This window comes from Lathyrus oleraceus, chromosome 3 (genome assembly GCF_024323335.1).
Source record: "Lathyrus oleraceus cultivar Zhongwan6 chromosome 3, CAAS_Psat_ZW6_1.0, whole genome shotgun sequence".
NCBI lineage: Eukaryota > Viridiplantae > Streptophyta > Magnoliopsida > Fabales > Fabaceae > Lathyrus > Lathyrus oleraceus.
The window spans coordinates 435,791,003-435,804,719 of NC_066581.1; the positions used below are offsets into that span (position 1 = coordinate 435,791,003).

The following is a 13,717-nucleotide window of genomic DNA, read 5'->3' on the forward strand; positions in this document are numbered from 1 at the left end:
GAGATATCATTGCGTTGAATCGTATAGACATCCCAAAAATGGTATGGAATAATAACTTAGGGTTTATTTTAATATTATCGGATATTTCATCTAATTTGTTACTAAATCATGAATATGTTTTATTCTCTTAATTGTAGTACTTTGAGGAATACAAATCTTACTCAAGAGCTCATTTGGATGAAATGAAGGATGAATTGTGTCAATTCATTGTTGATCAAAGAATCATATAGCTAGGTTGTATATTGTTGTACATATATGTATGGAATGTTGTTGTTGTATGCTGTTGTTGTATATATGTTGTATATTGTTGTTGTACTTTTACTAAATCATGAATATGTTGTTGTATATTGTTGATCAAAGAATCATATATTAATGTTGTATATATGGAGGATTAATGTTGTATATAAATGGATTCATGTTGTATATATCAATGGATTAATGGTGTATAACATTGGATTAAAGGATGAAATCAATATGAATTTTACACTTTTGCAGCATGCGAACAGGTTACCAATTAAATATCCACTGTTTTTCAAACAAATTTTTTTAAAATAACTAACACTTTAGAGGGCGCTTTCTGTAGGAAGCGCCCTCTAAACACTTTACATTGACAACTTTAGAGGCCGCTTTGTCCAGAAAGCACCCTCTAAACACTTTACATTGACAACTTTAGAGGGCGCTTTTTCCAGAAAGCACCCTCTAAGGTGTCCCTTTATGGACCACTCCAGAGGGCGCTTTTTTCTGAAAGCGCACTATAATGTGGCCCTTAAAGGGCCACTTTAGACAGCGCTTTCTCCAGGAAAACAAAGCGCTGTCTTTACCTATGCCAGCGCCACTTTAGAGGGCGCTTAAAAGCGCTGTTATAGGCCAAAATAAGCGCCCTCTTTTCCCTTATTTGGCGTAGTGAAGCATGCTTGGTGATCTCAAACCAACTTACAAATGTTCCCATCCAAGGGGAAGGAGCCAAGATGTTATGATCCATGAGGCAAGTGCAAATGCAATGATATGATGCCATGAGGAATCTTAAGGTCAAAATTGGGGTCTTACAGATGCCTCTATTTAAGGTCATTCTAGCCGGAGAAGTGAAGGTTAAAATCTTCGTCTCGACGAGGTAAAATGGGCTTAAATAATAACAAAGAGACTTAGTCCCTAAGAGACCTCATGATGCAAATGTATGTATGCAAAAGTTAATACTCTGTGGGGATGCATGTCCACAAAGGAAAAAGAAATCAGGAGAAACTGAAAATCCATATGAGTAATACACTCATAAATGGAGCAGAGACTCTAGGGACTCTAATAGGGAGAAGAAAGGGGATAAAAATGTGTGAGCAGGTCACGACTTAAAACTTGTTGAGAGACACGAAGGACTCCATGAAAATAAATCAATGGAAAGACTTGAGCTGACGCAAAGATGTATGTATTGGGGAATATGCCAATATAGCGAAATTATCCACAAAGGATACTTCGAATAAAAATCCAGACTCAGGTGGGGAAAATCCACTAAGGAACTCCGATGGAGAATGTCCCAAGAGGATTCAGCTAAGGAAACAACAAAATGAGGTATTACCGGTTACTCGGTAATAAGCTCAAGGAGACATGTGATCAGAACACCGGCATAAGGGTGAGAGAACAACACGCTCGAGGAGAATGAATATCTAAGACCGGTATAAGGGTGAGAGATATCAATCATCCAAAACATCTTAGGAAGACCTAAAAAGGTATATTTCAACTTAGGAAAATCTGACTCCACAGGGGACAAAGAAGTCATAATAGGGAGCAGAAGGGAAGGAACACCAGGGATACCGGTTACTGGGTATATAATAGGTGACAAACCAAATGTGAATTGGGGAATATTTCCAAAACACTCATCATCCGAAAGGAGGGCCGAAGAAGCAAACTCAATTACAGGATGGGCATTTGATTCCATAAGGAAATACAAATCTTACTCAACTGGGGAAGGAAAAGACTTCGACCGAAGAGCGCATGAGATATATTATCTATTACCATCAGAACGTAGATAACATACTCGCATGGAAGATTATCCACAACCGATTATTGGGTTAATAAAGGATAAATCGACCGAAAAAGAAAGGACACCGGTGTCATACCCCGATTTTGGCCCTGAAATTTTTCCCAATTCAATCTGTTTAAGCACATCTTCATATCCTTTGGATAGTTGTGCATCTACTCATGGTAATCAGAATAATGAATATGAAGAAATTGGCCATAGGAATGAGGATGGTTTGGTTTATGTTTCCAAATATTGTTTTGATGCTTCACTGGATGTGGTAGACCATAAGAAATATGTTTCAACTGATGCATCTGATGGGAGCAGCCGGGAAAGACTGCTGGGCAGTTTTAAGAAAATTGTTGATTGTGATGCTACTCAAAAGCAGAATTTGTTGTCAACATTTGAGATGCCACTTGATATTATAATTGACAAGTGCTTAATTCAGGAAATCATGGTTGAATACAATTATGTCAGCAAATTAATCATCAATGTGCTTAAGGAGGCATTTAAGTTGCAAGAGCATCTTTTAGCACTGCGGCGGTATCATTTTATGGAATTGGCGGATTGGGCAGATTTGTTTATCCTGTCACTTTGGCGACATAAGTAGTCTTTTACAGAAGCTAGTGAGAGACTTCCAGAAATTTAAGGACTATTTGAATTGTCAATTCAGAAGTCTTCCTGTGAAGCAAGACACCAATAAGGCTAGGTTGTTTGTATACATGAAAGAACATGAAAAATTACAGTATCAATAGATGTGCTTCAAGCAGCAACATTGAAAACAAATAGACAAAACACACTGATAAACTACATCTCTATTTGGTGAACATCATGTTTACTGCTAAAATTCAAGCATATAGGAATGCACAAATTTGAAGAATAATACATACACGTCCATACGTTTATGTGTTACAAATATGAGTTACAACTGTTTGCAAATTGCCAAAGGGGAAGTCCTAGCATATGATCCAAATGCATAACTTCATGTCAAGCCGGAAGCAGCGGGTATGTTGACCGCAATAAACTCCTTGAGCTATTTTCTCCTAAAGGTTCACGAGCCACAGCAATTCAGCCACCACGCCGTACTTTGCTTTGTCCAGCGGGCACAAACCTGCACAATCAAGAGATCACATCGCGCGAACCATAGTGAGAAATGTTAGAACCAGCGCAGAAGTGTGTTATTCGTACTCCTTTACCTAATCAAGCAAGAATTGGTATTGAGGAACCTTATAGTAAGTGCTACAATGGTTGACCAAACAAAGCCAAAACCAGACGCCTCGTCACATTACAAGCATAAATCGATTGCACCGTTGTTTTAACATACTAAGTCAATTGTTTTACAAAAGTTACAGCCTTACTCAAAACCAACTTTCTGCATGAAAAGGTCGTGGCGGAATTCTTCAAGAATTAATTCATGAACTGTTCGACCCTTAGCTTCCCTCAAAATGGTGATGGAATTAAAATGGAACAATATCAATCCAAACCTTCCTGCAGCATACAAAAAAAACAACCAGAAGTCAGCCAATAAACCAAACTTGCAATGAAATTCAAAACTAATGAAAGGAATCTCATTCATGAGCCATAAGCCACATACAAAGCGGCGCAAGCCGACGACAAATGAAGAGCTGCAACAAAACAAACAGTAAAAATGTTACTCAAATGCTTCCCAAACACAAGTGAATTCTGCATAAAATCAAAAATCAGAACCTGCATCACAACGTGCCGTGCATCTTAAAGCTACAACAATTTTGCCACAGGAACAGGCCGTGGTCATAAAATCTGCAGCATAAAACGTGACCGACAAACACTAAGCAGAGGCTGCTCTTTATTGGGGAATTATATGCAAGCATTTACAGTCAGAAGCACATGCCTTAGGCTCTGATGCTGCAGCCACGGTGGATGCCGAAAGCAGAAGTATATGCTGCAGAAGCATCAGATGAAGAATGACATATTACCTGTAACGCCCATCAAGAAAACTGCTGCTTATGCCAGTGGAGCCGTTTGAACCAAACAAATCATGTTATGTTTGCTCCGAGAGTCCGGTATTGCCTGAAATAAACACAAACCGCTCAAAATTGAAGGAAGTTGTTGAAAAGATCATCCAGGCTAAGCTTAGGACGAACCTTCCACTTATTATGAATGCTTCAAACCTTCTCTATGAGGTCGGTGATATTGAGGACGACATTGTTGCAATTTATGATGCCAATCTTGAAAAGGTCCTAGTTGTTTTTCCTTCTCCTGTAACTGGTGGTACAATGCTTATAGTGGAGGATTTTCAACAGAAATTGAAATGTGATATCAATATAAAACACAGAGAGGAATTTGATGAAGAGAAAGAACCTGATGGAATGGTTCTCTCAGGATGGACAACAACCGCAGAAACAACGACCTTCACTGATTGTGCTGGATGCCTTTTGACATTTACAAATGGTCGGTTCAATAGTGATGTGAGACTTAATGCAATCGCATTTCTTCGTTTCTGTGCAGTCAGACTTACTGATGGAGGACTTGTATGCAATAAGAAGAGTAGTACTGATGGCTCGTCACCATGATTTGACAAATGATGAGTATGATGATGACAATCTGCAAACGGACACATATGTTATCTCAAGAACAAAGAATCATATTGCTATGCATTTTACAAGTTACTACTGATCTATACAAAAAAAAACACCAATAATCCTTATCAGCAGACAACATCAAACACAACAAGTTCTGCATAAATTTACCAGGTTTCGAGGCCCTGAGATGGCATGAGCAAAGAAGAAGCTACCGTAAGTAAATGCCGGCATGGTGTGAACTACAAGACAGGATTTTTGTTACTTTGGCTTCAAGTCCGTCAAACCGCCCCTTTTGAGCCTAGAAGCAAGAGAGAACATCATTTTAATGCCGAAATTGTGACAAGACGAACCTACCAATTCACGAAGCAATAATGTCAGTCGTATGGCACCAACAGCAGGCAGGTCCACAACTTCCAACTTCCAGTGCCAACCGAGCGTATTTCTTTTGGGAATTTTGAACCATTAATAGTGCTTTTTCAAGAATCTCTTCAGGTCTTACGGTGGCGGGATCTGGTGCCGATGTTAGACGCAGGTATCTCTTCTCAATTTCCTGGCAGGTACCCTTTACAGTAAGAGCATCCCAGTCAATATCCTCAACAGGTTTGCTGACACCATCATCAAAGCTTTTGCTAAGTACCAGAGCACTAGCCCTTCTATTGTACCCAACTACTGTATTTTACAGGATCATTACTTATTGGCACTGGATGGTCGACTGGCTTCTCCCCTGCTAATGGCTCCCACCTACTTTCAGACCGTCTAGGACTTTTTTTAGATTTGGGCAATACAAAATCATGGGTTCACACACTAAACAACCATAGTCCGCAACAAGATATAAGCAAATGGCCTGTAGAGAATTTCGTACCAATCCATTATTTGGCTGCAACTTGAATCCATCCTCAAAACCTGCAAAACGATAAACAAACCCTCAACCTCATCCATAACCTCCAGGTTACAAGAAATTCACTGCAGTAACACAAAACAATTAGTCAAAAGCTGTAAAATTTCAAAGAATACCCGAATTGGCATTAAGACAAAAAATGAAGAGAAAGCAGAAGTTCATATTACCGTTTCCGGATAATAGCATCAAATAGGACAAACTCGTTTTTGAGCAGAAAAAGCACTTCTGGAATTTTCTTCTTTGAGCTTTTGAGTATCAAATCAAAACCCTAAGTTGTGAGCATAAATAAAAGGAAGCGAATTAGTGAGAGGGGGAGAAAATCAAAGAGAGGCGACCATAAACAAAAAAAGAGGCGGAATTGAAACTAAAAAAGCGGATCAAAACCCTAAATCCCAAATCAGAAAACCAGCGTTTAAAGAGGGGAAGGGAGGACTCAAGCGTTACCTGAGCTCGCCGTCACCGTCGAAGGTGAGCCCTTTTCAACCGCCCTTGCCTCTGTTTGCATGTAGAGTAAAGTTTGAGAGAGAGAGATAGTTGGACGCGAGAGAGAGGTTGGGACGTTTACTGAGAGTGATTGAGAGGGATTCGTCGAGAGCGAGAGAGGGATTCATGTGAGAGACGGAAAGATGCGAGTGAGATAGAGAGAGGAGGACGATGAAGCAATTCGTTGCTGTTGCTTTTGTTTTTTTATTTTATTTAGTTCAAGCCAAACAAACCTTTAAGTTATTTAAAAAAAACCAAAAAAAATTTAACATGTTTAATATTTTTTTCTATATAGTGTATATTAATGCTGGTTAATTTTGTTTAGAGTTCCCAATCCATTAACCTCTAAAACCAACAGCCAGGCGGCTGGGTTTCTTTTGGGTAATCCAATAGATCTTTTTATTATTATTTAGTTTTTATTTTTAATATTTTTTGTTCCAATCCTTTCTGGTTTATATACTCAAAGGGTTGTGATAAATAATAACTAATGATAGATGGTCTAGTGGAGAGAGGGTAGTTTCTAGGTTTTAGTAGATTGGGTTCGATACCCGTATCTAGCATTTTATTTCCTTTTGGCATTTTTTTTTTATGTTTATGCTTTATATTAATTTCTCATATACTCATAGTTTTTATTATTGTTTAATAACGCAAATTTGATTTCTTTTAATTTCATCATTCATTCAAAACCATTTTAAAAATATTAAAATCATATTTTTTCTCGATTCAATGTCGAGCCTATTTTCACACCCTTGTAAGTCGATTGCTTTTTAAGCATCGCCATCAACCTCACATAGCTTACTCTTGGGCTTTCTTACAGTGAGCCGGTTCTCTTGCACTTACACTCATGCATTATTTGTTGTTTGGGCCCGATTTAATTATTTCATATTTTTGAATCCCCATTTGACAAAATGTACCCCACTCCCCCGATGTGTAATAATCTTGTACTATTTTATTTCTTTATTTGCTTGACTGTTTAGTTAGATACTAACACAAGAATAAAATCAACAAATTTCAAAATGCAAAAAATATGACTCGATCCAACGTCGAGTATTTTCTCAATAAATAAATCAATTCATTTCTCCCTCCTATTCTATTCCATTTCTTTCAAACTTTCACCAAACGCTTGATTCAACGTCAAGCCATTTTTTTTTCTAATAAAAAAAACTCAAAAAATATTAATTCATATTCAAGACCTTTTCAATAAAGATGGAAGTGGAACGTGGTGTATACCACGCACTCCTGAGACTAGGATTCGAGATGTATATCTCGCCAATCCTAGCTCTCGCCATCATCTAAATTTATCCACTTTGCTCTCTCAAACACTCATTCAAATTTCTCTTAAACATCCATCAATACTTGATCTAGGTCAAGTCATTTTCACAACAAAACTCAAGATACATAATTCTTATTTAACACTTTTCCAATAAAGGTGGAAATGGAACATGGTGTATACCATGCACTCCTGAGGTTAAGATTCGAGACGTATGCCTCGTCAATCTTAACTCTCGCCATCGTCTAAAATTGTCAATGTGGTTTCGTCAAACCCTTTCTCAATCAAATCTAAGATACTTAAATCTTATTTAACACTTTTTCAATAAAGGTGGAAATGGAACATGGTGTATACCATGCACTCCTGAGATTAAGATTCGAGACGTATGCCTCGCCAATCTTAACTCTCGCCATCTTCTAAAACTGTCAATGCGGTTTCTTCAAACCCTTTCCCAGTCAAATTCCAAAAATACTTAATTCCTATCTTAACTTTTGTTAATAAAGATGGAAATGGAACATGGTGTATACCGTGCACTCCTGAGGCTAGGATTCGAGATGTATATCTCGCTCATCCAAGTTCTCGCCATCACTCAAAATACATCCAACCAATCAAACCCTTTTCTCGCCGCCGTGCGACTAATCAAAGAACCTTTTTCATAAATGAAAGATATATTATCTTAAGTGATACAAAACAATGTTTCGGCCACGATTGTTGAGTAGAGATAAATGACGCTTTTCCGAATGTAGATTTATAAATCCGTTCGATGTGTGGTATGCGTCCACTCCTCATCTGTTTTGGGTAAAACAATGTTTTCGTTGATTAATACAATATAGCTTTCGCTAAAATCGACCAACAAACAAACACTTTTCTACCCAGAACTACGTAAGCCTTGATTTCTCTTTTGAGATACGTAGGAGCAGGATTTTTAAATCTTGTCAGGCCCACTAATAAAAAACTTAGGTTTAGTCCTTCGTCAAAAATCCAAAAACATTTTCCTTTCTTTTATTCTTTCTTTCCCACCTAATAATTCGAAAGGCCTAATATTTTAACTAACACTAACGCACACAACTGACCTAATGGTTCCCGTTGAGTACAACGGACGTGAGGGGTGCTAATACCTTCCCCTTGCGTAATCGACTCCCGAACCCTAATTTGGTTGCGACGACCAATAATCATTGTCGTTTTGTCTTGCGTTTTATCGATATTTCCCCTTTCCTTTTTAGAAATAAATAAAGTTCGGTGGCGACTCTGTTCAGTCCATCATTGCGAGCGTGCGATTGCGCTTCGCTTTGAAGTCGTATCCCCATTTTTCCGAGGTGCACCAGATGGCGACTCTGCTGGGGAAATTTAACCAATCCCTAAGTGAGTCAAGCCTAGTTAGGACGTTTGTGTGCCTTTGTTTGTTTAATTGTGTGGCTTTTCCTTATTTATTGCTTTTTTACTATCTTTATTATTATATTGATATATCTGTTGAATATTGGTTCTATTGCGATTGTTGGTACTTGGGTATTTGATTGCAAACCATGTGGGAAAGACTCTACACCCGAGTCTAGAGTGAAAAAACATAAGATAGGACGATGGTTGAGTAGTACAGACTCCTGAGGTGTATACTTCGTAAGAGTCGGTACGAGAACCTCACTTAGAGTAGATCCTTTTGCGAATATTGTCGCCCGAGGTGTATACATCGTAAGCTTCGATGTTCCAAAGGGGTCCATGACTCTAAGGACCTTTTAGAACATTAAACCTTTGGCCAACTAGAAATGATGGTTGCGTAGTATGGATTCCCGAGGTGGATACCTCGTAAGGATCGATACGAGAACCTCGCTCAGAATAGATTCTCTAGATGGAGTTGATGACCGGAAAGTATTTTCCGTAAGCGTCAAACAGTCTTTTGAATCCATGACTCTGAGTATCCTGTCTAGAACCCAGTCGATGGTTGCGTAGTACGGACTCCCGAGGTGAATACTTCGTAAGGGTCGGTACGAGAACCTCACCCAGAATAGATTCCCTTGATGGAGTTGACGACCGGAAAGTATTTCCCGTAAGCGTCAAACATTCTTGTGAATCAATGACTCTGGGAATCCTTTGTAACAAAACCTTAGATCTTACCCGGTGAGAACCTATTCTTGGAAAACAATCAGATTCATCAGTACCTCATACTTTTGAACCCGTGTATGAAAAAACAAATGTGCATGGCTTGCATTGCATTCATTCGCATTCCATTGCATTTGCATCGCATCATAATGCATGTCATTCTCCAGACAAAATACCAAAAAAAACTCATCCATCTTTTGTCCGTGAAGCAAAGTGATTCTCAACACGCGAAGAGCAAAGAACCATGTCTCAGGGGATGATGGACGAGCTAAGGAAAAGCCAAGAAGCGCTGAAGGAGGAACTTAATCTTTTGAAGAGCCAAATGAGATGGGTCTTGGAAACCCTGCAAGTCTTGTTGAGAAAAGAGGGTCACCCAATATACACTGCTGCAACAAAGAGAGCTACTACCCCGCATCCATCTGGTGTCACCCCAAGTCAAGGGAAATTCTATGTGGCAACTCCTCATTTACCAGTATATGGACCTCCCTCAAGACGTCATCAGCAACATCCTCTGGCTATTCCTCCTCAAAGTCACCAAAGCCAGGTTCAGAATAAAAATCAGAATCAGAACAAGAGGAACAAGGATCACAATGACTCGATTCCGGTGCCATATAGCAAGCTCTACCCGCAACTGATCCAAAATGCTTTGGTGACACCTCGAGCTCTCACGCATGTGTCACCATACCTGCCATGGTACAATCCAAATGCAACATGTGAATTCCATAAAGGGGCATTGGGACATGACCTAGATTCTTGCTTCGCGCTAAAAGCCTTGGTACGAGGACTGATTAACAAAAAGAGCTTAGTTTTTGAAGAAGATCACCCGAAGATCAAGTGTGAATACCATACTGGAACAATGGGGCACTCCATCGAGGAATGCATGAGTTTTAAGCTCAAGCTGCAAGGATTAATTGACATAAGGTCACCAACACTCAAGGAGGAAGGCTCAGGTACATATACCTTGATTTCTGGGCCAGATAATGAGAAAGGGAAAGGACCCTTGAGACCCCTCAAGGTTTTGTACCACAAGGAAGATGTCAGGGATGTGGCTAGTGAGCTATCATTGTTTCCTGGTAAGAGCATTGAGATACCGCCTTGGATTTCCAATGTCACGACCTATACCAATGAAAGAAAAGGAGAAGTGAGTAGTGGATCCAAGAGGGTTGCGTTCGACGATGAGATTGAAAGAAAAGAATTTGAAGATCATCATGTCAAAAAGCTGGTTGATCCCAATCTTCAAGTTTGAAGAAATCAATTCCCTAAAGCTGGCAATCATTTGGTTGTTTCAACACTTCTTTTGTAGTTTCTTTGCATGTTGGTTGTTATTTGCTTTTAAACATTGTTGTTTTATTTGAATTGGTAAGATTAATGAAATGTTTATGCATCTTTTGAATTGATCCATTCGTATTCACTCGTTTTTCATTTATGTTAAAAAACAAAAATTCTCCTCTCATTCACTTTTGTTTATCAAACTGTTGTGTTAACAAAGATTGGAGGGAGGATGATGAAAATGAAACACCTGAAATTGTTGTGGTATGCTTTTGAGTAAAACCTTGTCGATGATGTAAGGCATTGTTTCAAATCCCCAAACACTGAAGAGATAAGGAGTTAATCCCTAGTCAACCACTTTGAGCCTAGAAGTTGGTGTTTGTTTCGGATCTAAAACCCTTAATCTTAACCTGGGGCAGGGTAGTTATGTTCAGATAGTTTGATCATGCAGTCGATCTTTCAAAAAAATCGTCCATATGAACACCCCCCAATTAGGTTCAACCACATGTTATCCTTCGCGCACATGTTGAAGTGTCGAAGAAGTTAAGAAAAGCTAAAATTAGTGTTGGTTGATCCTTATCCACCAATAATGTGGCAGTCACATGCATAAAAAAAAGAAGATTGAAAAAGCCCGCTAAATTAAATACCACAAAATGACTTAGGCAAAAGTTAGGGCATCCCGGTGGGCCGAAAGCTTCAAAGAAGCGGTCCAGGCAAAATTAGGGATAAAGAAAATCAATCAAAAGAGGTCACCAAAATCCTCAACAAAACAAAAAATAAGGTGACTGCCATTTCAAGAAAATTCGTCTTGAATCCTCATCACACCTTCGAACCCTCTTGGAAGTCAAATGCGTGTATTGAATTAACTGAACATAGGAATTGGAGATCATCAAGAAGAAGGGGTGGGTAAAAATAACTTTTGAGCCTTATTTCCTTTTGTTTCAAGAACCGTGAACCAGACCACGTTACAACCCTTAAAAGACCTAATTGAGGTAGGGTTTATTTTGAAAGCATATTATAACAAGGTTGTGTTAACTTGACTCCAAACGATTTTTGTTAATCATTTGATAGCACCAATTTGCATACTGTGAATGACTTGATCACCATTGTGTTCTTATCAACGACTCGTTCACTGTATTTCACCCGTTCATATCAATAAATTTTGATTTCAAATTTTTGCATAAACACTGTGTAAGACCCCAATTTTGGGCCCTAAGATCCCTCATGGCCCATATCATATCATATCATGGCCTCAAGGATCATTGCATGCCTTTGTCCCCTCCTAGTGGGTAGATTGCCCTGTGGGTTGTTTCTTGATCACCAAGCATACTTTGCATTTGTATATCTTTGACTTTCATATGTTTATTAACCAAAAAGTACAAAAATATTGTCAGTCTAACCTTGTTGCTTGCAGTTGAAGCAATCATCAGCATTTAGGTCAAAGACAGTCGACAGTCAGTCAAAGCAATGGATGGTGGCCATTCTTGCAGAATTTGGGCACCATGATCAACAATCAAGAGCTCATACATCTTGGGACATCATTTGAAGTCAAGTTCTCAAGGAATTAGGGTTTGGAATTCATCAGAAGAGGTTCAGTCAGTGCAAAACCCTAGAAAAGTCAAACTTGGTCAACTGTGGATTTAATCAGGATTTGATGGATAGAATTGATTTGAAGAAGCTCATTCATGCTTATATAAGCCCCATCTATCATGTCAAACCTCATCATGGAAGAATTTGAAGTAAAATCAGAAATTTCCCAAAATAGAAAGTGGACCTGTAATTTCAACTGCCAAAAATGGAAACTTCTTGATCTTAAACTTACATCATGATACAAGCTTCAAATGAATTTTTGCCCAACATGAAAGTTGAAGATCTTGTTCTCCCATTTTCAAAAAGTCCAAGAACTCTCAAATCCCATGTGTGGTTGTCAAGATATGATCAATTCAATTTCATAAATTTGTGAACTTCAAAGAGCCATAACTCTCAAACCATAAGGCCAAATTTGGTGGGGTTTTTTCCTACAAACCACATTTTTCATCCTCTTTCCAAAAATATAAATTTCATCCACCAAAACCTTACCATTCAAAATGGCTTTTTTTGACCTTTTCTTTTAAAAACCAAGTTTGACCAAACTTTGACTTTTTGATCCTTTGACTTGTTCTTAATTTGGCCAATTGGGAAATGTTTTAAATCATATTTGTGATTTGCTCCAAGCCCTAAATCATGTTCATACCACCATTTTACTACCATTTTGACACAAGATACAAACTTGGCATTTTTTGCAAATTTGGAATCAAAAGAGTAAAACAAGTACAGCATTTCACAAGCACACACAAAACAGCAAAAATGTGGTCTGTCTACAGCCTGTTTCAAGGCCCAAACCGTGCAATGCTACACCTTCCACTTCATTTGTACAAGATTGGCAATTTTGGCAAAAAGCTTCATTTGAACAAAACAAGTAAGCAAGTCATGTGCAGACCAAAAACAGCAAACACAATAGTCATTGGCAGCTGATTTCAGGCCCAATTCGACCAAGGCTTTGCACCTCCATGTTCATTTGTGCCAATTAGTAAAAATGCAAAATGTATCATTTAAGCTAAGCAAGCTTAGCATTCCCTAAACCAGCTCTAAACAGACCAATAAAAGCAACTTTTCTGCACAAACAACCCTAGCTAGCTACAGCCTCCACGACCAAATTCTCTCTTTTCTTTCAATTGCATTTTTTGCTCAAAAGAGAATTCCTGTCAAATCCTCCAAACCCTCGAGCTTTCTTTTGTTCTCTTCATCATCCATCATCATGGCAAGCTCATTCCAAGTGTGAAATCTCAGCTGGAACCATCATTTCAAGCTCTGTTTTCTCCAAGCTATTCCAATGGCAGATCACGATTTGTTCACTTCCAAGCATTCCTGAGCTGAAAGATCTTTATCATCCATCAACATAAAGCACAAGGGCCATCTGTTTGCACTCATAACCACCAAAACCACACTGCATCTCGAATTTCTTCAAAACAAGTAAGCTCTTTGACCTCTTTGTTTTTCCAAATAATGACATGCTTATGATAGTTTATTGTATGCTGATTCTAATGAATATTAGTTTGCTTGAAATGATCAACTATGCTGAGAGAAATATGAGT

General features: G+C 38.6%; 1 protein-coding gene across 1 annotated transcript; it reads left to right on the forward strand.

Moving 5' to 3' along the window:
• Positions 1 to 3,993: 3,993 nt before the first annotated feature.
• LOC127131595 (SUMO-activating enzyme subunit 2-like) lies at positions 3,994 to 4,560 on the forward strand. Its single transcript, XM_051060507.1, has one exon. The coding sequence runs from the start codon at positions 3,994 to 3,996 to the stop codon at positions 4,558 to 4,560; it is 567 nt and encodes a 188-aa protein (XP_050916464.1).
• The last annotated feature ends 9,157 nt before the right edge of the window (positions 4,561 to 13,717 follow it).